The sequence below is a fragment of the Heteronotia binoei genome, chromosome 13, assembly GCF_032191835.1.
Source record: "Heteronotia binoei isolate CCM8104 ecotype False Entrance Well chromosome 13, APGP_CSIRO_Hbin_v1, whole genome shotgun sequence".
In the NCBI taxonomy this organism is placed as follows: Eukaryota; Metazoa; Chordata; class Lepidosauria; order Squamata; family Gekkonidae; genus Heteronotia; species Heteronotia binoei.
The window spans coordinates 44234175-44260672 of NC_083235.1; the positions used below are offsets into that span (position 1 = coordinate 44234175).

A 26498-nucleotide genomic window follows, 5' to 3' on the forward strand; every position below is an offset into this window, starting at 1 on the left:
CTAAGAGCTTTGATTCTATTCTGCTGCGAAAGATGTATATTCATAGCACAAGTCTGATATTTCTAGTGCTCACATCCAATGCAATCCTAAGCAGAGTTACTGTTAACAGAGTTGGCCAGTAGACTCATAACAAGAACATCTCTGGCTAAGTATCACATTGATTATCTGAGCAATGCGTTTGGCTGGCTGGTGCCTTCAGTCCCTGGAACTGTGTCAAATGTTCTAAGCGTACTGAAAGTTTGCATGGGGGTAGGGGGTGGGAGGAGAGAAAATACACACTCATTTCAAGAAAAAGTTAGTGGACAGATAAACAAGGGGGGCTGGTATCACTGAATTGGGGAAAACAGCTGTCTTGTCATACCACAATAGTGAAAGTGGTCAAAACCTCAAACAATATCATTACCACACTTTAAAGAATGCAGAACTTCTGGTTCCACTACTAAAGAGCTGTCTTTCTACAGATGCCGCAGCACCATGTTTTCCTTTTATAGATATAAGTGTAAAAGTTTGGCTGCCCTCTCTGGTGCAGCACTATAATACATCCTGCTCCATGTACCTAATAAATGAAATGTAGCGATGAGTGATTTACTGCTATTCCCTATTCGAAGGCCCAAGGCAGTTTACAAAAATATGCTTAAACATACACAAAATAATAACAGCCATCAACAGAACCCTGTAATTCACACCACTATCACAACAGCAATCCACGCCCGTCTTCAGTTCTAGACAGCTGCAAAGTTTTCTCCTGCTACAAGACTCAAAGTGTGGATAAGCTAGTACGGGCCGGTATGGAGTATCCAGTAGGAAGGTGGCCAAGACGGTACGTTCCATCTCCTGCGTTGATCCCCCTGAGAGTGACAGTACCGGTAAGAAATTCATTTTCACCCTTATAGGAGAACAATTTGTTTACCATTCTATCTTGGGCACATGAAGCTTTTTTCTACTTAGTCAGACAATTGGTCTATCAAGCTTGGTATTGTCCACTTTGACTGGTTGCCGCTTTCCAGGGTCTCTGTGAGCACGATTTCACACTGCTTACTACTGAACCTGGGAGGAAAGATGGCATGTTGTAGCCCACAGATCTCAAAAGCTAAGCTGCATTGGTTTTTGGATGGGAGATCACCAAGGAAGCTCTGCAGAGAAAAGCAATGGCAAGCCACCTCTGCTTTTTGCTTGCTTTGAAAGCCCCTTGTTGGAGTCAGCATAAGCAACTTGAGTGCACTTATGTATCTATTACTGAATCTGGGATTTTCTGCATCCAAGACAATTGCTTTACTATTGAGCCACAACTTCTCTCCTAGACCACTAGCATTGTACATAAGCTGTGTCCTCCAGGGTCCAATTATAAACTCTTTCTTACCAAGCAGTTTTTAGTCACTTGGACTTGATTTAAAGCAGGACACATAGTGCAACCCTATGAAATTTCTTTTCAGAAGTAAGCCCAACTGTGCTTAGTGGGGTTTGCTCCCATATAGGGTGGTAGCCACAGTCTTATGAAATCAAAAGAATTATTTACTAAATAGTGAAATTCTTTAGATTTTCATATTTTTCACATATTGATTTCTTTTTGCTTTACCGAATTTCTTTTTTCCACAAAAGGTTTGGTGAAACCTTGCAAATAACATCATTTAAATAAATCCAGAGGGGTTGCTGTGTTACGTTTATCGTTGCAAAAATAATATTGTTCTAGTCCTTAAAGTATCACTAGACTCCTGTTTATTTTAGATACATCCAGAGTTCCTGTCTCTGGTTAACTAATGGTATCAGAAATTAGCCCTGACCTGGATAGCCCAGGGTATCCTGATCTTGTGAGATCTGGGAAGCTAAGTAGGGTTGGCCCCGACCTCTGCAGAATAGCAAGGTCATAAGATGGGCCAGTGGCCACCTCTGAACATCTTGTGTTGAAAACTCCATGGGTTTGCCATAAATCAGTTGTGATATGATGCAAATAAATCATGAATTCTGGGATTTAGAGTACCCTTGTGCCCTGAGCTGGATAACCCAGACAATCTTGGAAACTAAGGGGAGTAAGTTCTGGTTAGTATTTGGATGGGAGACCACCAAGGAAGTCCATGGCCATAGCAAAACCACCTGCAAACATCTTTTGCCTTGAAAACCTTGCTGGGTCACCATAAGTCAGCTGTAACTTGATGACACAACCCCTTCAAATTGCAGTATGCTAAAATGTGATTTTTGAGCAGGGCGTGTTGCCAATAAAATTTATTTACACCGCTGCAGCCTTTGCTAAGCTTCTACCCATTGACCTCTTAAATAACACAGCCATAAATTCAGAGAAGTCTGAGTACTTTTCATGCCTTAAAAAAAAAAAAAAACACCAGGATCTTAATTAACCAGTGTATGTTTCTTCTAACTAACACTGGCCGGCATTACTCTGGTTACCAATTTGTATCACAGGGGCAGCGTTTTCTCCAAGCTGAAGGATCAAGCCAGACAAGCTACTTTCTCTTGCAGAACAACGCACATGCGCCCTCCTAAATCTTTCTTGCGCTCGTGGCAAGCGGAGGCGGGGGGGGGGGCGGGCGAACTGTCGGGCAAGAGCATGCGCAAAGAAACTTGAAGAGTCCTAGGTTGGAAGGTGAGGGGGCGTGGCCGAGAGGATGGGCGGCTCAGATTCCAGAAGGAGGCGTGGCCAGCCCGTGTCTTTTTTGCTCGGCGTTCCAGGCGCGCTGAAGTGATAGCAAAAGCAACAGGTGCGTATACTGGGGTGGAGGGGAGCAGCGGAAAGGTAGGCGGAAAGGAAGCCTGGGTTTTGCAGAGCCTTTGCATTTGGGTGCAGAGATTCTCTAATAGTGTCTTGTGAAACAATATTTCAGGTGTGTTAGAGGTAACTTTAAAAAGGGGGCAGGGGGGTATATCGTTTCCCGTCTGTCTCTGGTCCCGAAGAGGGGATGCTCTTTCGCGTGTAGCGAAGGCAACAGGTGTAATGGAGAAGCGTCATGCCTTGCATAGGGGTTGCTAATAAAGTCTGGTATGCACCGACAGCGGGGGAGGGGGAAGGATAGCCAAGTTATTGGTTAAAGTGGGGTGGATAAGGGAATCTTAAGGCCTGAGAAGATGTGCGGGCCTCTGGTAGTATTTGAGGGGGTGATTCCTGAGGTGCTGTGAATAATAGGCTGTGGGTAGATTGTAGCAGGACCGTGTGGTGAACTGTTGGAAACCTTAACTTGGAAGCAGCAGATGTATAATTATGGTATGTGTAATGGTAATTCTCTTTTGTCCTGTTGCGTGAGACTTTCCATAAGTGTGAGATCCAATGTGGTGTAAATAATTAAGAGACTGCTTGAGTAGGGAGGCTTGCAGATGGCGATGTGCCCCATGATTGTGCTGTGAACCTTGCAAAGTAATCTTGGGCACTCTGCCATCAGTTTGACCAACTTCATAGGATGCGACGATGTGAAAGGGGGGACCTATATGGATGAGAGATGGCATTAAGTATAATAAAGTTATTGGGCCTTAAGGTAGCTTTTTGGAAGTGGGATGATCACATATGTCAGGATGGTGATTGGGGATAGCTTGTGTGAATGATCTTTTGTGTTAGATTGTAAATCTCCTGCAAGGAAACATTTGGGTGTTAAGCCTTGTTTTAGCCTTCCAAGATGTGAAAATGTTGTTTATCAGAGGTTCTGGCAATGTCCTGAGACTAACAGCCTTACCAAATACTCAGGCCCTTTTCTTTTAAAAGTTATTTTGGGATTTTTAAATGCAAATGTTTTTGGTTGTGTTAAATTACCTGTCTGAAGATGGCTACTACTTTTTTCTTAAACCTAATACTACTTGACTGACTTCTTAATGTTAAAGGAATCCTTTGAACTCCTTGGGTGGCAGCTAGTTATACGGGAGGATCACCTTAACAAGCAGATGAAGGGCCCTCTCTGTTCTTCAGGTCAGGTTGTTGTAACTACCACTCCCTCTTTGCATCTCTCCTATCTCTTGGTCAACAACCTGAGGCCAGGCGAGAGTACCCAGGAGACTGGATTTGATCCATGGCCCCCAGTTGCTGATCACTGTTTTCATAGCACTAAACAAAAAATGATCCCGAATGACTTGGAAGTGTTTGGTGTGAAGTGATTAGTTCTTTCTTTCTTGTGACTCTTGTAGCATTTTGAATTTTTTGAATGAGCAGGTAGGAATGGGTGGATTTCATTGATTAATGTTGGTTCTAGGAAGTGATATTGCCCGCATTTAATTATTTTGTTGAACTTGATCTTGGATGCCCATGTTGTATTTGGTGCAGCCTGAAATCAGGGCCAGAATCAACATACCCTAAGGTAGGGCAGCTGACAGGGTCCAGAACAACTGATGAGGCCCACTGCTGCTTACCCATGCACCTCTCCTGCCCCTTCTGTACCCATCCTCCCAACTGCCCAGAGTCATTAAGAAAGGAAATGTGAGTGGTTCACAGTAGTGATGGCACTCCTGGTGGCAATGCCAGTGGTGCTAAAAAATGGATGTGCAGATGGTAAAGGCAACTGAGCATAGGCTCAAAAGGACTTGCAAATGGGAGAAGGACACATAGGTCAGTGGGGGGCATGCAGGTGTAGGGCTGGAAAGGAATTAATCAGAGGGGGCCTGATGGTGGGCACATGGGGGCCTCTGAGCACATGCGGGCAATATATACTGAATAATGTGCAGGGCTATGTATAAATGCAGATCTTACGGATGAAATGATAATCAGCTAGAATCTGGCTAGAATCCATCAAAACCTGTATATATTGCCTTTATCATTTTTATGATAATCTGGCTAGAATCCTAACCTAGAACTGGATTATTTTAAGGGAGGAGTACTGATCCTGGGGAAGAAGGTGTGGGCAGACAACTCACTCTTAACTGTACTGACAGACCTTTGCAGAGCACCTAAATAGTTGTTTATCTTTTGACTTGTTAAAGCTTTGGGTGTGTCTGAAAAGATTATTCAAGTTTACCCAAAATCTCCTCCCAATTTATGACCTTGACTCACCTTCCTACCTGCATCCTAGTAATCTACCGTATATTAAATGTATAGTCAAATGAGGAAGTGGCTACTAATACTCAGAGTAGAAAGCTTCTTTTGAAGCAAAGCTGGATATTCTCAACTCTAACCCACAAAAGGAAAAATATTCAGAAGAAGGCTGTTTGGTTTCAATTCAGGAATCTTTACAGTGAACAGCCATTTTGTTACATAAATCACGACTGGCTTTCACCTCCACCCCTGTTGTATGGGTAGGGTGAGAGAGGTCTTCCATGTGAAAATGAGAAGTGAGCTTTGTATGGAATACTGATTCACACTTGAGTTTGTCTACTGTTTGTCTATAAGAAAAGCTCTGCTGTGAGCGTGCATACAATAAACCTGTGTTTGTGACATCCTGTGTTATGTTGAAGAGATATTCTTCAGGTAGTTATGGGGAAAATATAGCAATCCCATTGTTTTGCATGTATTTAAAATGTGGGGAGGGAGAAGGATGCTCTGAATGAATTACTTCAATGAGCCTTCGCTCCTTTACAAAAAAAAAGGGAGTGGGTAACTGAAGGAGTGACTGAAATTTGTGGTCTTTATTTTCCCTTCTGTGATTTTGATAAATATTTGAAGGAGAGTTAATTGATTCTAGAGAGCCAGTGGAGTCTTGTGAGCAAAAATTCTACTTCGTGAGCTACTGGGTGGCATTAAAGTTGTGAGCTACTGGATAAATTAGTTTGCTCTGGGGCCATTTTTCCTGAGCTAAGACAAAAACATGTGAGCCAAAGGCTAAAAAACTGTGAGCTAGCTCACACTTAACTCAGCTTAGAGGGAACAACTCTCAGAAACGTGCATTCTTTCTCTACTGGGCATCTGTTCTTCCTATATGATTTGGCACCATTTCTTCTCTGTCGTTGACATTTTTAATACCAAATCTGCATTTGATCTAACTCTTGGCAACTATATATAATTTTGATTCTATCGATGATGATTCATATAGACACTGATGTCAAGAATTCTCTTTGTGATTCCTATATATATGTTTAAATGGCGCTAACTACCTTGCTGTTACTTTCCTAAAGTGATGGTTTAGGAATAGCTGTTGGTTAGAATAGCTGGCCTTGAACTTCGAAGATACTCATTTCTGTGCAGGAGGGAGATTGATCTTGTAAGCCACTTCAAGTCCTTGTTGGGGAGATCTATGGGGTATGAACATCTAAATATTCCTAACTTGGCAAAGGTTTTCAAGTATTGGTTGATGCACTGCAAGATCTGGATAATTATATTATTGTTTGTGAGATAGTATAGACTAGACTAAGAGCTTGTGGCTTGCCCAAGGACAGCCAGTGAAGGGTTTTTGTTGCATGCTTCATATTTTTTAGTATGGGTAAGCATAAAAGTAATGTATACATGTGATACATGCACATTTATTATTCTGTGTATTATAAAAGTACATTTGCTGAGGAGCTCTGATATAGCCCCCTACCAATCATAGTACCTTGCCAGGCAGAAATCCAGACCTAGATTTTCCCCATTCAAATACAAAATGCTCTTACTAACTTATCAGCGTTGCCATCCATATAGTTCTTTGTAAACTGCAGACTTAAAACTTGGCTGTCCATAATCATCCCCAGAACTGCATAATTCAAGGCAATTTTTTCAGGAAATGTTAAGCTTGACCACTGTGCTCAATGAGGGGACTCATTTGTCATGTGTACCCTGGCACAGAATGGAGTTGCTAGCCAGTACAGACTCTGTGCTGGCTAAGCTGGCAGCAAAAACAGGTAATTGTACTATTGCAGATGCCCATCTCTTGTGCCATAAATGTTACTCTTGGAAACAAGAAACCCTTTATATAGGGTGTTAAATGACCTCCTTGCATTTGAATATGAGCTTCCTGATTCAGTAGGGATCTCTTATCAGCTGTTCGGCCAAGTCTAGTAGCAAATGTTTCCTACTGTCTTTTGATAAACTCTGAAATTTCCCCCCACCGCCTAAATACTTTGTCTGGGTCATTGAATGTTAGAGAGCTTTCTTTTGATGGCTGTTAGGAATTCTCTTTGGAAGAAGGCTCTATTTAATTATTTCATTTCTAGTCTACCTTTCTCAGAGACAGGTGAAGGCAGATTACAAGATATAAAAAACAATTTAGTCACACAACATAAGACATCAGGTAACTAGTACAATAGGACTAAGACTACAGAATTATAAAACAATGCAGATAAAACCAATTTACCTGAGCAAAACTCTTGTAGATAATGACTTGCCGTCAGTTGCATGAAGTAGGTTGAAAAGGCTTTTTAAACTTTTGTTAGGCATTGTCCATTGCCAGTCACACTAAGAATGTGTTTTCCAAGATCTGTTTCTGGTGCTTTTTTTTACTTCTTCTCTTGGAAACTGGATTTATACATACAAAGCAAAGAGGTGGTAGCCTGAATTGTACCATTTGTTCACAATATAGGTGGAAATTCCCACTTTGGGATGCTTTGTTAGAGTTGGGGGGGGAGTTCCCTACAAAGAGAAAACTTACATGTTGGGAGGGGGAGGATTCTTTCCCAGAAATTTGAATGTGATACAGGTTTTCTGTTTCTTCTGGGTGCCTGTAAGACCTGGTTCCCACGAGCAGGGATATGAAGTGTGAGAATGGGCAGCTCCATCTCAACCTGAAGATAGGCAATAGCAGAATATAAGTGGAGAATGGACAAAGAAGCAAGTCTGTAACACCAGTCTGATGGCAACCAGCTGACTAGTAAAGAATCTGTGTGCCTTGGATCTGAACATTTTTGCATCAAAAAGATTCATATTTTACCTTGCTTTTCTCTTTACTTCTTTACAAGCATATTAGACGTGAGCAGAGAATAGCAGCTATCTTTGAGCTACTAGAGTTGAGATTTTTGTTTTAAAGTGTTAGCAGAATTGCTAGCATGCCTCGTTGATCTTGTTTGCTTAACTTATACCCTGTCTTCCCCCTCCATCCCCCCCCAAAGGCTTACATCATTCTTTTCTCCATTTTATCCTTGCAAAACTCCTGTGAGGTTGGTTAGGTTGAATGCGTGTGAATGTCCCCAGGTCACCCAGCAAGCTTCAGTAGCAGAGAAGAGGTTTGAATGTTGGTGTCCATGTGCCTGGTCAGACATTTTAAAGCTAAGGAAGTGTTGCAGACCTTAGAACATAAGAAGAGCAATACTGGATCTGACCAGTGGTCCATCTAATCCAGCACCCTGCCTCACAAAGTGGCCAACCAGTTCCTCTGGGGAGTCAGCAAAAGGACATAGAGTCTATCCAGTCCCTTCTTAAAGTCATCTATGCTGGTGGCTATCACTTCACCCACTGGCAATGAGTTCTGCGTTCCAATTTTAGAGGCAGATATCTCAGGAAAGCAGAAGTTGCCAATTAGTAGCTCCTTATCCTCCATTCTTCTTGGTCGTATGGCCTTCATGCAGATGTGCTTCATTGAAACAAGTATGGTACCTGGAATAGAAAAGTTAGAAATTCCTGGAAATGGTATTTACATCATAGCCATCTCATAAGAGGCAAGGAATTAAAGAAGTTGAGAAAAAAATCTACTTCAAAGATGAGAGGACTAATGTCACAGAGGTTTTAATGATTCAGCAATGGGGAAAGGGTATCCCTGTCCTTCTTGTTAAAACAGAAACTTTGTATTTCCCTCAAAATCAAACATAATTGTCTGTGAGAATCCATTATCTGTGTAAAGGAGTGGCATCCGAATCAAGGAGGTTCTGTCATACACTGGAAGTATGACCGATCAAAGATTAAAGAACAGTGATAAACCTATCTTTTATAGAATGTAAAGCATGTGGCTTATTCTGGAATCCATCCAATAACAGTAGCTTTTTCTTTTTATAAGTTGTAGATTTAACTGGGTTTTCTAAAATTGGAGCTGACACAAAATGAAACCTTGGAAGAATGTGTTTTATAGTCTTACGCAATACGAATCTAGAGTGTTCAAACCACTTATTTGGCCATGTTTTCACTTTTGTCCTTGCTGCAAAGATTTTAGTCTTAACATGCTTTCACCTTGAACTGCAGGATTGTTCTTTTAAAGCCATTTTTCTAAAACTGATACTGGATTTAGATCCTTGCACAACTAAAAAGAGCCATAGCTCCTTTTACCCTGTTCCCTGGATCCCATGGGTGAACTACAAAGAAAGTACCTTTAAGACCAATGAGTCTAATGTTTTAAGCATGTTTTAAGGTTGGTTTTTTTTTTTAAAAAAACCCTTTAATTGTGTTTGCCCTTGTCTTTTATAAAGTTCATGTCTCTGCTGCCTAATCTTAAATAGGTACACACGTGGCCCAGTCCAACTTGGCCTGGCCCAACAAGGTCTCATTTATGTCAGATCTGACCCTCATAACAAAATGAGTTTGACACCCCTGATAGACTGCCAGTCTAGACAATAGTCTAGAGGTCTCCAGAGTCTTTCACATGAGGGATCATGGCCCTGTGGTAGAGCATCTGTTTGGCATGCAAAAGGTTCCAGGTTCAGTCCCCAGCATGTCCAGTTAAAATGCCCACGTGATCTGAAAGATCTTTCTGAGAACCTGGACAGCTCCTCCATCCTGAGTAGATAATACTGACCTTGATGGACCAAGGGTGTGATTCAGTATAAGATAGCTGCATGGGTTCATATGACCTGTTACCTGATCCTTCTAACTGGAGATGCTGGGGACTTCCTGCATGCCAAGCAGAGGCTCCCCCACTGAACTATGTTCCCAGCGGACCAGGAGGGAGAGGAGCCTCAGCCAATAGAAGGAAGAGAGGCTTGGCTCAGTAGCTCTGCGATTGAGAGAGCCTGGCAAAGCAAGCTGTGCATTGACATTCTACTAATGATGGTAGAAGCAGCACCTGTACCTTTAAGAAAGGAAATCTCAGTGGCCATTGTGGGGGTTGCTGGGCAGCCACAACAATATTGCCAGCCTGCAAATATTGGTTTCTGTCATTAAAAGTCAGGGGCTTTCCAGGGGTATTTTGGACTTCCAGTCTACCTTTGCTGCTTTTTCTCCTATCCTGGAGGGATGACACAGCAGGGCCAAGCACAGCAGGAACCACTGGGCAACTTGCTACCATGCAGTTTGCACAATTTACCCAGGTGCCGTGGTGGCAATAACTTGATGCCACGTGGCCTGCCACGTAGCCTGCCTGGGCCCTATGGCAGCCTTCACACAATTTGCATGATTTGGCTAGGCCCTGCATTGGCCACCACTCAACTCACCTGAATTACTTACTACTGAATGGTTTTTGCAACTTGGCCAGACTTTTCCCAGGGAGAGAGAAGGAGGAAATGCACATAGCCAGTTTGACATAGTAAGTACTAAGTCCTATGACTAGGATCTGGAAGACATAGGTTCAGATATCCTCTTTACCATGGAAGCTTGCTGGGTGACCATGGCCAGTTACTCTCAACTTAATCTGCTTCACAGGGTTGCTGTGAGGATAAAGTGGAGGAGAGGATAATCATGTGAGCTGCTTGTGTCCCCACTGGGGATAAGGGTTAAGTTAGAAAACTAAAGCTGAAGATTAGTGGCAGATAATAGATGGTTGGTGGTAGGAAGCAGCCAGAGAAATTGGAAAGGATATAGGGCAGGGGTAGCCAAACTTGCTTAATGTAAGAGCCACCTAGGATAAACGTCAGATGTTTGAGAGCCACAGAGGCATGAATGTCAGAAGTTTGAGAACTGCAAGACAGGAAGGCAGGCAGACAAATAGCTGTGGGAGAGAGAGGTGGAAAAAAAAGCATCTTTAAATGCATTCTCCAACATGTTGGCTGCCTTGGCTTGGAGAAGTGATTTGAAGACCCAAGTGACTTCTCCAAGCTGGCTGATGGAGTGGTGGAGGCTTTGAGAGCTGCACAATATGTGTGAAAGAGCCACATGAGACTCTCGAGCCATGGTTTGACCACCTCTGATATAGGGGCTGGCCAGGAGGAAAGAAATAGGAAAAAGTATGGGGGGGGGGGATATGGGGAAGATGAAGTGATCCCTGCAACTTCTTGTGGGTTCTCTGCTTGAATACTATATTTTATAGAAGCTCAGTCCTGGAGTTTTGAAAAGAATAATTCTTAAAAACAAACAGCATGTTCCAAATATCTGTTGTAATTTCTTTCGAAATGCTTAGTGACTTTGCCCGGATGCAAGATAACAATCTTGGCAAAAGTACAAGCGTGTGCTGGTGCCCACATTGCATGTCTCTACAGATATTCTAAAAAGGAAAAACACTTCCAGGTCGCCATTCCAGATCTGTATGTAGGTGTTGTGGAGGTAAGTAGCATGTAGTTTTCACTATTTGCAGTTTATTGGAAAATGGATCTGGTGGAGAGAAAGCTAAAGCTTGTTCAACTTGCCAGTGCTCATACAAACTTCTTTCCTAACTGGGAAAATGGGGGCGGGGGGACACCAGGTTAATTGGCCAGACTGGATTTTGCAGCTGAAGTTAGTTGAGAGAGCTGAGCTTTTGCAAAGTGGTAAAAATCTGCAACGTCTCTGGGGCTGCTTTTGAGTTTGCCATGTTTTGCTTCTGAATTGCTATTTGGAGGTTTGGATAAAATCAGCTTGTATGTGCTTTTAAGCTGTTTTTTATTGCTGCTTGTGACTGAAAGGCAAAAACTTCAGTTTTTAGGCAAACTGATGATTTCCTCAGCTATGAGTAAGTTTCTGCAGTGGTCAAAACTACTCTGGGATCCTGAAGCTCATATATGTCCCTTTCTGGAATGCCTGTTTAGAGGGGAGGAGCACAAGGACTTACCTAGGTAATGCTTGCTTTACACTTGAGTGTTCATGTGTAAACATTAACTAGCAAGAACCCCTGTGCTGCTGCTGCCCTGAACCAGAACTGGGTGTGCCAAGATTAAAAGAGAGAGACAGCTGGAGTTTGCAGCAGTCAGGTGGGTCAGTTTTGATTCCTTTTTAGTGGTGACTTTCCAAGTAATCTTGGGGATCCTGGTTCTAGATCAAAAGAGAAAGAATAAGTGTCTTTGTGTGAACTGTCTGCCTGCTCAGGCTTCCTCATCCACCTGCAGATGCAGGAAAGAGAGTATATCAGAGCATGCCTGGGTATCTCTGAACTGGGCAGAGGGTGTCCTGACATGCAGACCGACATGGAAAGTGGGAAGAAGTCAGCTACTCCTGTCCTGAAGACTATTAGTGGGAGTGAGTTCCAATAAAATCATAGTAGCTCAGCACATTAGGTTATTGACCTTAATGTGTGTATAATCAAGTAAGGCCAGTGGTGTTTAGTGCAACCCGTGATGTCTGATACATCTGTGAGCATTTTAGTAAAGCAGAGTACTTTCCTGGTTTCTTCCCCAATATATTTTTACAGGTTGCGCTTGATAGTGCTTCTCTGGCTGCTTTCTTGACCTCTGTTCCTGACACTGTCCTGAATTGGTTACTAGATTGAAAACAGATATTTTTATTTTCCTTCTTAAGAAGAACTTCTTGGTCTAAGTGTATTTGTCTTCTGTGATCCTGAGACAAACAATAATGTGTATAATGCTTGTTCTCCTGCCCCCCCTTCCAGCTGGCACCTGGGGCACTGTTATAAGGAACAAAACAGAGTATGCACAAAAGAGTTCAATAAAGTTAACAATAGAAGGGAAAGAGACACTCTGAACAGGATTGTGCAAAGGTGCTTTTATCAGTGTTAGGCATAGCATTCCTTCTCCACAGTCTAGTATTGTGCTGTCCCAAACTTGCTTCTCTTCCTTACTGTAGACCAGTAGTGGGGAACCTTTCTTCTGTCAAGGGCCATAAGAATATTTATAACATAATTCGCGGGCCATAAAAAATTTTCAACTTAAACAGTGCTCCGCCAAGGGAGAATGATTCAGGCCAGCAAAATTAACGCAAATAATTGTTTTTCTATTTGAAGTCATGTGGGGAGAGCCTAACCTGGTGCGCACGCACACACACCCCGGCCTGCCACCCTAGGCAAATGCATAGGTCCAGGGCTTTTTTGTAGAAAAAGCCCAGCAGGAACTCAGTAGCATATTAGACCGCATCCCCGAATATTAGCATATTAGGTTACACACCTTTTAGCATATTAGGCCACACCATCTGGGATAATCAAGTGCAAACTGAACTGTGACAGTAACTTTTCCAGGCCCTGCAGCAATTCTGGCTGACCAGTCAGGCCCCAGGAAGGCTATCGCACAGTGCATCGGGGCCCTGTGATCCCTGCCTGGCCCTGAGGAGGCCGCTACACAGCGTGGCTGGGCCCCACGATCCTCACTGGCCAGCTAGGCCCCAGGGAGGCTGCCACATGGCTCAATTCGGTCCAGCAATCCCCGAGGGCCACACCAAGTGACCTCAAGGGCGTTATAAGGCCCTCGGGATGGAGGTTCCCCACCCCAGCTGTAGACAGAGCAAGAGTCTTTGGTTCTAGTCTGTTGTGGTGGCTGGGAGAGTTGAGGATGCAAGACCTCTGACCTTTCTTCTGGAATATAGGCTTGGGTACTGGGCGGGGAAGGCAATGGCAAACCACCCCGTAAAAAGTCAGCCGCGAAAACATTGTGAAAGCAGTGTCACCCCAGAGTCGAAAATGACTGGTGCTTGCACAGGGGACTACCTTTACCTTTTTAATGGAGTCAGATAGGTGGGAGTTTCAGAGTCCTGTAAGGGTCTCATTGAATGTACACCTGTGGATCATATGCCATATATCTTACACATTCCCAGGCCTCAGATTCAGCGGGTGCTCACAGGAGCACAGCTCCTGAACCTTTCTGGTAGTTCTGCCTCCTCCTTCTGAGAGTTCCACCTCCTTGTCCATTGAATAGTATGTGCAGCTGCATAACAATCCCTGGATGAGCTCCACTACCTATTTTTCTACAAAACGACCCTTGCACATTCCTATACAGTTTCCCTGTTTGAGGTATAGTTTTTATTACACAATTTTTTACCTGTGACCTGCTTGCCACCAAGAGTCCTCCTAAAATTGTCTCTTGATTAAGCTCTTCCTTTGAGCTGCCTTTATGCCCCCAGAATGACCTGGTTTTTTTCCTTAGAGTCAGCTTAGTGTGATAGTTAAGAATGGCAGAGTTTAATCTTGAGAACTGGGTTTGTTTCCCCACTCCTCCATATAAAAGCCAGCTGGAGACCTTAGGTCAGTGACAGCTCTCTCAGAGCTCTCTGTCCCACTTATCTCACGGGGTGTCTGTTGTGGGGAGAGGAAGGGAAGATGATTGTAAGCCACTCCAAGACTCCTTTGGGTAGTGAAAAGAAGGGTATCCTCCTCCTCTATAATAAAGTGTCCTCTCCAAGGAGGTATAGGAGCTCCTATGTTATCTGCCTTCAGTAACAAGTGTAAGGTGGGTGTTGTGTGCAGTGCACAGTTCATTTTATAAAGAGGGTATTCTGAGGGAAAATTGTATTAAGAGTTTCTTTTAACTATCTGAAACTGCAGGCCAGTTTTTTTAAAAGTCGCTTTGTGTTGCCATGGTTGATGGGAAAGATGGGATATAAAAGCTATGTTATCTGGCACTTCCTTGTCCAGAATGATCAGTTTGCAGGCATCACCCAGAGGGCTTGCTCCTCCCACTCAGCCACCATACCCCTGTGTCTTTAGGCATGAGCCCGCTTTTGCCTCTCCGTCTGTCCAGCTTGATGCCATCAGCTCATGCTGGACTCCTGACAGCTCATAATGTCAACCTTGGGTGTCTCTTTCCCTTTCAGCCTCCCTTGAGCTGCTTCTCTGTATCCCAGTAACTGTACCTCTGCATTTTCAGGCACCCCCCACCCCCCGCCAACAAGTCTTTTGATGGCTCCAGATTTTTCTGCGCTTCTGGCAGCCAGTGCTGCTTGTGGACACCATTCGGAGGTGTTGCTTTCCCCTTTAGTCTGCTTAAAGCTGTGTGGAACTAGTTATACCAAAGTGTTCCTGGGCAGTTCTCCACTCGTATGACAGCTGTGTAGGGTGGCTCAGTGGCTTGGGCAGAAGGAGAAAGGTCCCACCAGGTTTTGGGGCTGTTCCTATGGCAGGGTTTTCCAAACTTTTTTTCCCTGGGGGGGGGGAGTCGGGAGACCAGTGCGCAAGTTCAGCTGGGTCCACTGACCTCCGCTGGCCAGGGGGGAAGCTGGGAGGCCACTGCACAAGTGTGGCTGGGTCCCCTGACCTCCACCGGCCAGTGGGACATGGGTGGGAGGCCCCGCAACCCAGCATTGAGACCTACGTGGCTGGGTCGCAACCCTGCCAATGGGAAACACCATCCTATGGCATTCTCAGTGGGGTGGGGTTTGGTTGCTGTGGGTTCTTCTGGATAAGAGTAGACAAGGGTTTGTTTGTTTTTTGGTATCTGGGTAGCAGGAAATCCTTTGCATATTAGGCCACACACCCCTGATGTAGCCAATCCTCCCAAGAGCTTACAGGGCCTACTGTAAGCTCCAGGAGGATTGGCTACATGAGGGGGGTGACCTAATATGCAAAGAAGTTCCTGCTACAAAAAAAGCCCTGAGAGTAGAGCAATAAGCATCATTGTCTGGCCCCCTTGATTACCCAGAAAATCCCATTCCCCCACCATGAGTGTCAGATTGCAAAAGGTTTTCCTGTACTTTACTTTTTTTTTTTTTTGAGGAGTAATTTGATGACAATGTTGAATTCTTGGGAAAGAGCAATTAGTGCATTACAGGTTGGAAATCAGTGTTCTGCAGCCTTCCTGCATCTGGGCCTGTGATCCTATCTCTGAATGGGCGACTATGTGGTTGACTTTCAAAGGACCAGTTCTTGGTGAGCAGCAAGTTAGTCTGTAAGAAGTGTAAAATTAATTTTACAATGCATGTGCAGTTGTGAGTAATGAATGATTCAGACCCTTTCTTCAAGGCTTTAATTGGAGCCGGAGTTCATTGGGGACTGACTTTTGATGCAAGGGATGATAATGTGAAGTGAAATGCTTAACATGGTGTGATTTTATGGTATTCAGAATGCTTGTAATCCTTGAAACTACCTTCTAAGGTAAACAGGTATTAATTCCATTCTCTAGAACTGAAACTGACAGGAAATGGTTTGCCTGTGATCAAACTTCCTGACACAGCAATAGCCATGTTTGCCTCCTTATTACATCTGTAGGGGATTTAATATTAGAAGTTCAGGTAGGAATGTCAGGGGATGACCATCTCATTGCATTTTCCTTCCTGCTATATTTTGTCCCAGCTCCTGTTTTCTACTGTGTGTCTCCCATAGTGGCACATGAGGAGAAGGGGCTTCAGCTTCTCCCTTACCTTGGTGCTCTTCTCCTACCTCAAAATGACTCTGGGGGTTATTTGCCCTTTGAGGAAAAACTGGGTGTATCCCTTCAGTACCTGTTGTGCCCCTGACAGGACAAGTAGTGCCCTCCTGAAGCAGGTTGGGAAGACAGTACTGGGGGAGAAATTGATGCCCCTTATCCATGGTCATGATCCAGACTGGACCTGCATGTCCAGGGGAACTGAGTTCCCAGCACATACCTGATGGCTAGAACCTGGGGTAAGTCATAGCTTGTTGTTAGTTCTTTAGTCAGATCTTTCTGATTTGCCACCAGGTCTTTTTTTTTAATTTAACAGTACAATTAGATAATTACAGTTACAAGAAAAATATATAATTACCAAATCTAGTAGAAAAAGTCACATTGAAAATTTAAAATACAGATACAGAAAAAACACCTCAAATACACATTTAAACTTTATACCTGTCTAATTTACCACATAGTCTGCCATTTATTACAGTCAATTAATCAGGTATATCTCCACGTTATTTCTTTCACTTGCTCTTTTACCACTGGGTCTTGATAACTGTATCAGCCCCATGGCACACAGTGGTAAAGTAGCAGTACTGCGGTCTGAACTCTCTGCTCACGACCTGAGTTTGATTCCGGCAGAAGCTGGATTCAGGTAGTTGGCCCAAGGTTGACTCAGCCTTCCATCCTTCCGAGGTCGGTAAAATGAGTACCCAGCTTGCTGGGGGGAAAGTGTAAAAGACTGGGGAAGGCAATGGCAAACCACCCCGTAAAATGTCTGCTGTGAAAACGTTGTGAAAGCAGTGTCACCCCAGAGTCAGAAATGACTGGTGCTTGCACAGGGGACCTTTCCTTTCTCTTGATAACTGCTACGTCAGCTTGCATATGCTTGCCAATACTTTGGTTCAATTGAAATCTTCAAGTGCTATCAGTGGTTTTTTGTTTTATTAAAGATGCTCCTTTTGTGCCAGGGTGCCGGGGAAGAGCTTCTCTCTGTGTGTCAGGTTATTCCCCCGCCCAGGGAAGTTTCCATGGCCAGGTCACTTTCCCAGCAAACAAAGCAGAAAAACCAGTTTTAGTGTTTCGTTTGAGCTGGGGCTTGCAGCAGCTGGGCTTCAGAATCTGCCTCAGAAGGCAAATAGTCTTTCCTATGCTGTTTGGGATAGTTTTTGTTCACACATGCAGACAGAGATTGGTGAAGCGGTCTCCTGAGCAGTGTTTTCTTTAAGATACTTTTGAATAATGTGAAGCAAAAAGTCACAATAAATCTTGCTCCTCCCCCCTCCCCCTTTAGAGTGGAACCTTTTATGAAAGGTGTTGAGAAGGAAGTATAGTGTTCCCTCAGGGTGCCTGGAAATTTTCTCCATTAAGGCTGGCCCTGCCCTGACCCTGGTGGCTCTGGCTAGCCCATATTTTAGACCACCAAGGAAGTCTATGGTCTCAACCACCTCTGTTCATTTCTTGCTTCGAAAAACCTGTGAGGGGCCTCCATAAGTCATCTCCAACTTGACATCACTTTATCTGAAAGGAAAACTCAAGGTTTTGGGGTTTTTTTCAATATATGTTGTAAAGAAAATAGATATGTGTCTTTGCTTACAAATTATAATTATGTAATTAGTAAAGATTATACACAAAAGGTTTATTACTATACATAATTATACTTTGTATGCAGATGTAAACACCCCTCTCTGTTTTCTTCACTGCACATGTTGAAAAAACTGTCTTTCAGATGAAGGGGTTATTAGGCCCCGAGGGCGGGGAGGGGAAAGTAGTTGTCTTACATTCAAGGTTGCCTTCCTTTGGGATAAATATAGTATTTGCAGAATGCCCCTCCATTGCCCTCAGATCTCATTTTAATCTTTTAATCTCCGGTCTCATTTTAATCTTCGTGCATAGCACCTCATATGGGAAATTGTGTCAGTTTCGCCTCACTTTATGTGGAGCATGGCTTGCCTCTGGCTGCCTTGACATGGAAGAAATCAGGTAGGGAAAAGATCTGGAAGATCAAATGTTGCTTCATGCAGTGAGTGGTTTTTGCACTGTTCTTTGCTACAGAGAATCCAGAGGAGCAACTACACTGCTGAATTTGGTGCACTTTATAGTAATTGATGGGGAACTGTTCACTAACCTGCTTGAAGAAGGGTGCTACGGGTCAGTTTATAAAATCACTTTTCATGTAATAAAGACTATCCCTTTCTACTCCCTTTGTTATCATTGCTCTTCACTTGCAGGGTATGATGAAGCATTAGTGTGGTGCAGGGCTTTTTTTGTAGAGAAAGCCTGTCAGGAACTTATTTGCATATTGGGCCACACCCCTTGATGCCAAACCAGCTGGAATTGCGTTCCTGTGTGTTCCTGCTAAAAAAAAAAAAGCCCTGGTGTGATGCAGTTATCATTGTTGGTCCTGTATCTGGGAAACCCACATTTAAATCTCTAAGCAGGCCTGAAACTTATACTAACTTCACAAGGTAGCTGTCAGACTACACAGAGCAGCTCCTGAAGAAGGGAAAGATATAAACATAATTTTTTAAAAAACACCTTAGAATATGGCAGTGCATATATGGAACTACCATGCAGGATTAAAACAGATGTTCATATGAAGTTTGTTTTCTCATATTCCAAAACCAGAAAACTTGCATTCAAACAACTGCAAGAATAAACCTCTTGACACTTGTGTACTGTAATAGAGCAGAGTTGGGTAGCTCAGTTTACTCACCAGTTGTTTCATTGTCTTCAGTATATGACAACTTAATCCAGTTGTGGTTTCAATAATCTGAAGTGTATGGTAGGACTTTTTGGGACCCTGCTTTGCTAATTGGCAAATATTATAATGGAAAGTTTGTGGTGTCCTTCACAAGCAGTGACTTTGGTACTGACTTAAGACTGTAAAGGTGTCTGCGTGGGAATAGCATTTGTTTTGACTTCTTAACTATATTTTTCTTGCATATTCTTCAAGTTAGCTTGAGAATGTTGTGCAGGAAATGGCATTCAGAACAGGAGTCTGGCTGGCTGTCAGCTGATGCAAAAGGCTTAGGGAGGACAGTGGAGATAGGAAAGAATAGTGGGGGGAAAGGGTGTGTATACACCTTATCAGTTATTTTAGGTCAAGTTGTACTGGGTCATGTATTATCCTGTTTGGTCTTTGCTGTGCACAGTGTCTCATAATAATAATTTTTAAAATCCTGTATTATATGCAAAACTGGTAGGTCTATGTCCAGGGCACCTAAGCACTTTCTCTTTTTAAATAATAATTTCAGCAGGTCACTATACAGAAAGTGCACCTAAGCACTTTCTCTTTTTAAATAATAATTTCAGCAGGTCACTATACAGATGTCTGTGCTGCAAGGAGGTAGTTAACGGTTGTAAATGTTTTTCTACAACTGGTGAATAGGCAGCTTTAGAAGGCTACTGTTCTAGTATGAATGCCCTATGTAAAGAATTGTATTCTCTCCCACACTCCCCAGGTACTGCTGCATTTCAGGATGGAGCCATCCCCTTTTAATAGAAGGCAGTGGACTTCACATTCTCTGAGGATCACCGCCAAAGAGTTGTCTCTGGTCAACAAGAACAAGTCATTGGCTCTTGCAGAGAGGTTCTCAAGGTAAGTACTGTGATGGTCTTCTCTGTAAGGTCTTATCAAGGAAGCTACTCACACCTGGTCATTCTTCAACAATATCCAGATACTGTTTTTTAAAGCTTAAGTAATCTGCTGATGCCAAATAATAGCATTATTGCTTCTTGCATATGTTGTTTAAGAAGTCCACCATCCTTAAAGCCTAACTGTTTTGTTGTGAGGAAGGAGTGTATTTGGGGAGGTGGAAATTCCCTCTGTGCCAAAATTTTTATTTATTTAGATTTCTATTCCATTCTCCCCCACTATTGTGGGGCTCAGAGCAGATTGCAACATATAATAAACTGTTTAAAATGCAGTTAAAACATACAAAATTCAGGTGTGTACAATTAGATGGAATATAGCAACATTATCACAGTCCCAGGAAGAGAGAAAAAAGGGAGAAGAAAAGGCAGGAAAAGTTATATTAAATAAGAACTTCCTGGACTCACCCATATGCTTGGCAGTACATCTCCATTTTACAGGCCTGCGGAATTGAACTAAGTCCCGCAGGGCATGAATCTCACTCAAGAGTGCATTCTACTGATCTGGGGCTACTGCTGGAAAGGCTCTAGCTCTACTTGACTCCAGAATGATTATTCCTTGGCCCTGGGGCCATTGGTGTGTTGTTATTTGAAGAGTATAGTGCTCTGGGGGGGGGGGGTATGATTTAGAAGACCCAGGCTTTTATGCCCTGACCTGGATAGCCCAGTCTTGCCTCATCTTGTCAAGGTTGGCCCCAGTTAGTACTTGGATGGAAGACCACCAAGAACGTCAAGGGTTCCTATCCTGAGGCAAGCAATTGCAAACTAACCAAGAGGGTTACTGTAAGTTGGATGCAACTTGACAGCACTTGACACATGCAGGCCCAATGCTTATCAGTGATTACATCCTGATTAAACAGTGCTGGAGCTTCCTAGTAGCAGTTCACAATGGTTTTCATTTCAATTTAAGGAAGCTTGAGAGAAGCTCTGTGCGCACTTTCATACATAATAATGCAATTTCAATCCATTTCAGTCAGTGGATTTTGCCATTTCACACAATAAAATCCAGTTGCAAAGTGGATTGAAAGTGTGTTATTTAGTGTGTGTGTGTGTGAAAGCACACTCTGTGAGGCCCTCTAATGTATAACTAAGTCAGTGCGCAGTGCCCTACCCTGCTGAAAGCACATGGCTTCTAGTGTCCTGGCCCCACTGTTGGACCTCCTGATGGCACATGTTTTTTTGGCCACCATGTGACACAGTGTTGGACTGGATGGACCATTGGCCTGATCCAATGTTGCTTCTCTTATGTTCTTATGGAGTTTTCCCACATTCACGTCCATCAGTGCAGCAGCTCCCTCTGGCAGCTGGATCCTTGCATAGGAATAGCTATGAGGGGGAAAAGGATGGGCAAGAAGATGAGATAGTACCCTCCCCTTAGCAGCAACAGAAAGGAGCAATTTCAAGTCATCCATCTCACTTCAACTCCCCCCCCCCCCCCAATGGATATGCTTCCAATCCACATGGGCCCTGCTGTCATGATCCCTGCTGACCAGCTCAGTGACTCCGGCTTGGAGTCCTCTGAGGAAAAGCCCAAGACCACTATCTGAAGAAGACTAGCAGGACCAGGGAGAGACTACAATGGCCAAGGCACCTGATGATGATGGTCCAGCAGCACCAGAGGGAATCATACCTGAGCTCACAAGGGTGGTCTCACCAATGGCCCTGAAATAGTCACCAGGCCTCTGCTGGGCAGGACATGGAGCCAGACCCATAGCCTCCAGGGGACACTCTCATTATGCAGGAATGGCAATGGCAGGAGGCTCAGGGTGAGACGGTCCAAAGGAGGGGAAGTGCTCCAGTGGCTGCACACAACCCCACCCCAGAGCCAGGGTGTGGGAACCATTGTTCTTTGTAAGATTCTGGCCAAAGCACAATGCAGCCATAGGACCTGAACACCTGCCAGTAGGGCAGCTGAGCCTGATTACTTCCCAGTCTATTTAGGCTGAGGCTTGGGAAAGCTGCTTTGCTGGAGCAACCGGTCCACAGGACACAAGCTGGTATGCCAGCTCTAGTTCCTTGTCTCCAGTTCCTGCTCCTTGCTTTCAGTTCCTGCTGCTGCCTGCCAGTACTTAATGATGCTCCCAAGTCTCACTCTCTAGACCTGAGTGCTCTGCTTCAGAGGAGACCTGATTGGGCTGGCCTGTGCAGCACAGAACACCTACAGCTCCAGGACTGATCCCTCCAGGGTTCCAGCTTTGACTGGGTTCCTGTGTGAGAGAGAGATAAGCAATGCAGAGAAAAGCAGAAAAATGATACTTTCCACAAATAGAGTTGTAGGATTCTGCCAAATATAGTAGAAATCCTGTCACCTGTGTTTTGCCACTGCATTGGCAAGGGCCACAATATATTTGAGGTAGAGGCCCCAGGGAAACAGAGCTCCTGAAACAGACTACCCAACACTGCAGTTTGGTATATGGCAGAAGCGCAACACAGGTTGTGTGCTGATAGCAGGTTGAAGGTTCTACCTCTTGGACCTAGCATTGTGCACAAACAGGGTTGTGAAATGAATTTAATTAATAGTGTGTGCCCCCCCCCCCCTTCCTGTGATGCATCACAACCTGAGAATTGCACTTTAAGTAAGAGCATTGTTATGTTCCTTTGCAACTGAGAGGGCAAAGAACTTGGGGAACTTTGCCATGTTTTTGTTGAACTAGGAAAACAAACGAAATGGTAACCAAGGGAAAAAAGAGCCATCACTTGCCAAAAGTCTACCTTTTTAACTGTGCTTTCAGGAAATGCTTTGGCGGTATTCCTGTGAGAGATATATAAGCTAAGGGGAAAAATAGATCTAAAGTGAACTGTCTGTAACCCAGGCTTTCAGCAGTCTTAGCTGGTACCAACATGGCAGCGGTTTATTTGCCTCAACTGCCCTATGTGAATGCCTTGTGTGAAAATGTTCAGTGTGGGCAAGGGAGGCTGTTTCTCTGAATAATGAAACACCTTATGACTTCAGGGACACACAGCCAATTCAAAGGCCTAGTGTGGAGGTGCTCTTGCAAGTGGTGCTTTTTGTGTGAAACTTAGTATCTGAGAAATAAAATGTTGTAGTTTGGTATGCTCTAGGGAGATGTACAGAGGACTTCCCCCTTACCAATAATGTGCAGATTATGTGGGTTTCTTGTTTAAAGCATACCAGAAAAGCTGGCTGGTAATCTGTTGGCCTCATTCTAGGAGGCACTTCCTAAAAAGAGGCTGAAAGACCTCTAGTCAAGTTTTCATCGTGAGTTCTTGGGGAAACAGCCTAGAACTTGACAACTTCTTTTCTGCATTTGGAACAGAAGATGAGTGTGTTCATTAGCATTGATTTAAAAGTTATGGGAAAGTGAATGCATACTCTGTACAACTGTTGTTGATCTGGGTGTTTATGGTACTGTAAAAGTCTAGGTTATTTTTACCACAATTTAGTTTAGGATTTTGGATGTGTCGACCTTTCATTAAGGAACTCTGTATTGCAAATGCTCCCTTGAATTTCTGCAAATCCCTAAAATGCTTACCTGAAGGTATTGTAGTCTGAATTCTACACAGAGCTGCTTCTAGGGTTGCCAACTTTGGTTTGAGGAATTCCTGGAGATTTAGCTTAGGGAGGGAGTTCAATGGGGATGGGATTCCATACAGTCTACCCTCTGAAGCAGCCTTTTCCCCCATGGGAACTGGTCTCTGTAGTACAGAAGAATATAGTCATTTGACTATTTTCTTTATTATTGGACTGTAATATTCTATACCATAACAAAGTTGTCTGCTGAGACCAGGGATGTCAAAGGTGTGGCCCATGGAACGGATCAGGCCCCCAGAGGGATCCTATCAGGCCTTTGAGCAACTCACTGTCATTTGCTTCCTTTTCTTCTCCTTTTCTTGCTTCCAGCTTATCCGTTTCTTGCTTTCTTCTTGCTTTGTCAGGCTTGCTCAATCACACAGAAGCTACAGAGCAAAGCCTCTGTTTTCTGCATTGGCTGACCAGCACATGACGCAACTTATGTACAAAAGCTTGCAATGCCCAGCCATTTCATGTTTTCCTCTAGGTCTTAGACTCAAAACTAGGGTGGCCAGAACGTCCCGCCCTCCCGGGAAAGTCCCGCCCCCGCCTCCTGAATCCCGCGTCCCGATTGGCCAAGCTCGGGACCATTCAGAGTCCCGGATTGGCCAGTGCCCCTGTCCGTCATTTTTTTCCCATTATTTTTTTAATGATGAAGCCAATTACAAGGCAGCCTGCCTCCCCCAGCCAATCACAGGGGCACCTGAAAGGCGAGGGGGGCATGCCAGGCACCAGGGCTCTCACCAGATTGGGCCCTGCTGCCTGCCCTGGAGGCTCCGCCTCCAGGCTTCCCGCCCAACTGCAGTTAACCAGAGAAGGAAGAGCGGAGAGAGAAGAAGGTACGATGGGGAGGGGAGGGAAAACTGGGGTGTTTGGGGGAGGAGGGAAGCTCCAGGACCATGTGCTTTTGCACCTCCTGTAGCAGCAACTCGTGAGTAGAGAGGCTAATCCCCCCTTCAGAGGCAACTAGCCAGGAACGGAGAGGAGGGAAGCTCCAGGACCATGTGCTTTTGCACCTCCTGTAGCAGCAACTCGTGAGTAGAGAGGCTAATCCCCCCTTCAGAGGCAACTAGCCAGGAACGGAGAGGAGGGAAGCTCCAGGACCATGTGCTTTTGCACCTCCTGTAGCAGCAACTCGTGAGTAGAGAGGCTAATCCCCCCTTCAGAGGCAACTAGCCAGGAACGGAGAGGAGGGAAGCTCCAGGACCATGTGCTTTTGCACCTCCTGTAGCAGCAACTCGTGAGTAGAGAGGCTAATCCCCCCTTCAGAGGCAACTAGCCAGGAACGGAGAGGAGGGAAGCCCCAGGACCATGTGCTTTTGCCCCTCCTGTAGCAGCAACTCGTGAGTAGAGAAGCTAATCCCCCCTTCAGAGGCAACTAGCCAGGAACGGAGAGGAGGGAAGCTCCAGGACCATGTGCTTTTGCACCTCCTGTAGCAGCAACTCGTGAGTAGAGAGGCTAATCCCCCCCTTCAGAGGCAACTAGCCAGGAACGGAGAGGAGGGAAACTCCAGGACCATGTGCTTTTGCACCTCCTGTAGCAGCAACTCGTGAGTACAGAGGCTAATCCCCCCTTCAGAGGCAACTAGCCAGGAACGGAGAGGAGGGAAACTCCAGGACCATGTGCTTTTGCACCTCCTGTAGCAGCAACTCGTGAGTAGAGAAGCTAATCCCCCCTTCAGAGGCAACTAGCCAGGAACGGAGAGGAGGGAAGCTCCAGGACCATGTGCTTTTGCCCCTCCTGTAGCAGCAACTTGTGAGTAGAGAGGCTAATCCCCCCTTCAGAGGCAACTAGCCAGGAACGGAGAGGAGGGAAGCTCCAGGACCATGTGCTTTTGCACCTCCTGTAGCAGCAACTCGTGAGTAGAGAGGCTAATCCCCCCTTCAGAGGCAACTAGCCAGGAACGGAGAGGAGGGAAGCTCCAGGACCATGTGCTTTTGCACCTCCTGTAGCAGCAACTCGTGAGTAGAGAGGCTAATCCCCCCTTCAGAGGCAACTAGCCAGGAACGGAGAGGAGGGAAGCTCCAGGACCATGTGCTTTTGCACCTCCTGTAGCAGCAACTCGTGAGTAGAGAGGCTAATTCCCCCTTCAGAGGCAACTAGCCAGGAACGGAGAGGAGGGAAGCTCCAGGACCATGTGCTTTTGCACCTCCTGTAGCAGCAACTCGTGAGTAGACAGGCCAATCCCCCCTTCAGAGGCAACTAGCCAGGAACTGAGAGGAGGGAAGCCCCAGGACCATGTGCTTTTGCACCTCCTGTAGCAGCAACTCGTGAGTAGAGAGGCTAATCCCCCCTTCAGAGGCAACTAGCCAGGAACGGAGAGGAGGGAAGCCCCAGGACCATGTGCTTTTGCACCTCCTGTAGCAGCAACTCGTGAGTAGGGAGGCCAATCCCCTCTTCAGAGCCGACTAGCCAGAAAGGGTGGGGGCGGAGAGAGGGAAACATCTTCATTTCCTATGAAAGGAAGACATTTTAAAAAGGTGTGCTGTCCCTTTAAATGTGATGGCCAGAACTCTCTTGGAGTTCAATTATGCTTGTCACACCCTTGTTCCTGGCTCCGCCCCAATGTCTCCTGACTTCACCCCCAAAGTCTCCTGGCTCCACCCCCAAAGTCCCCAGATATTTCTTGAATTGGACTTGGCAACCCTATCCTTAGGCCAGCTTGCTTTTTAAAATTGGGGTTTCCTCTCCCACTTTGCCGTGTAAAATTGTCTATCACAGGGTGCTTAGGCTGCTTGGTGTAAAGATTGCTTGTTTGCTCTCTGGATGTTGTTGTGGTGGTGTATTTTTTTTTTTAAAGAGAAATAATATCTGTCTCCGACAAGAGGCTTGTTGTGGAAAAGACCAACCCCCTGTTGTCTTTCCCCCCCCTCCTTCTCTCTCTTTTTTCTCTCTTTCTCTCTTTCTTTCTTTTGTAGGGATCCCTGGAGGTCCCTTCCAACTCTGTGATTCTTTGATGCTAAGCAGGTGCTCTGCCACTGAGCCACAGACCCTTCCAGTCTGCTGTAGACTGACCTTTTGTCTAGTGAGATGGGTATTGTCTGCTCAAGCTAGCATTGGCTCTCCATGGTTTCAAGTGGAGGTCTTCACATGACATGATCCTTTTAACTAGAGATGCCAGGGTTGAACCTGGGA

At 44.7% G+C, this 26498-nt stretch overlaps 1 protein-coding gene across 4 annotated transcripts in view; it reads left to right on the top strand.

The window, feature by feature from the left end:
• The first annotated feature begins 773 nt into the window (after positions 1 to 773).
• The window catches only part of LIMA1 (LIM domain and actin binding 1), an 85711-nt gene continuing 59986 nt past the window's right edge, over positions 774 to 26498 (top strand). The window contains exons 1-2 of one of the 4 annotated variants that reach the window (XM_060251953.1): positions 774 to 866; positions 19641 to 19777. In XM_060251953.1, the coding sequence (XP_060107936.1) occupies positions 789 to 866; positions 19641 to 19777 (215 nt within the window). In that variant the 5' untranslated portion in view covers positions 774 to 788. Of the gene's footprint in view, positions 867 to 2688; positions 2712 to 2774; positions 2835 to 11756; positions 11857 to 19640; positions 19778 to 26498 lie in introns of those variants that run through there. The other 3 variants (XM_060251954.1, XM_060251956.1, XM_060251955.1) reach the window with 3 other exon arrangements.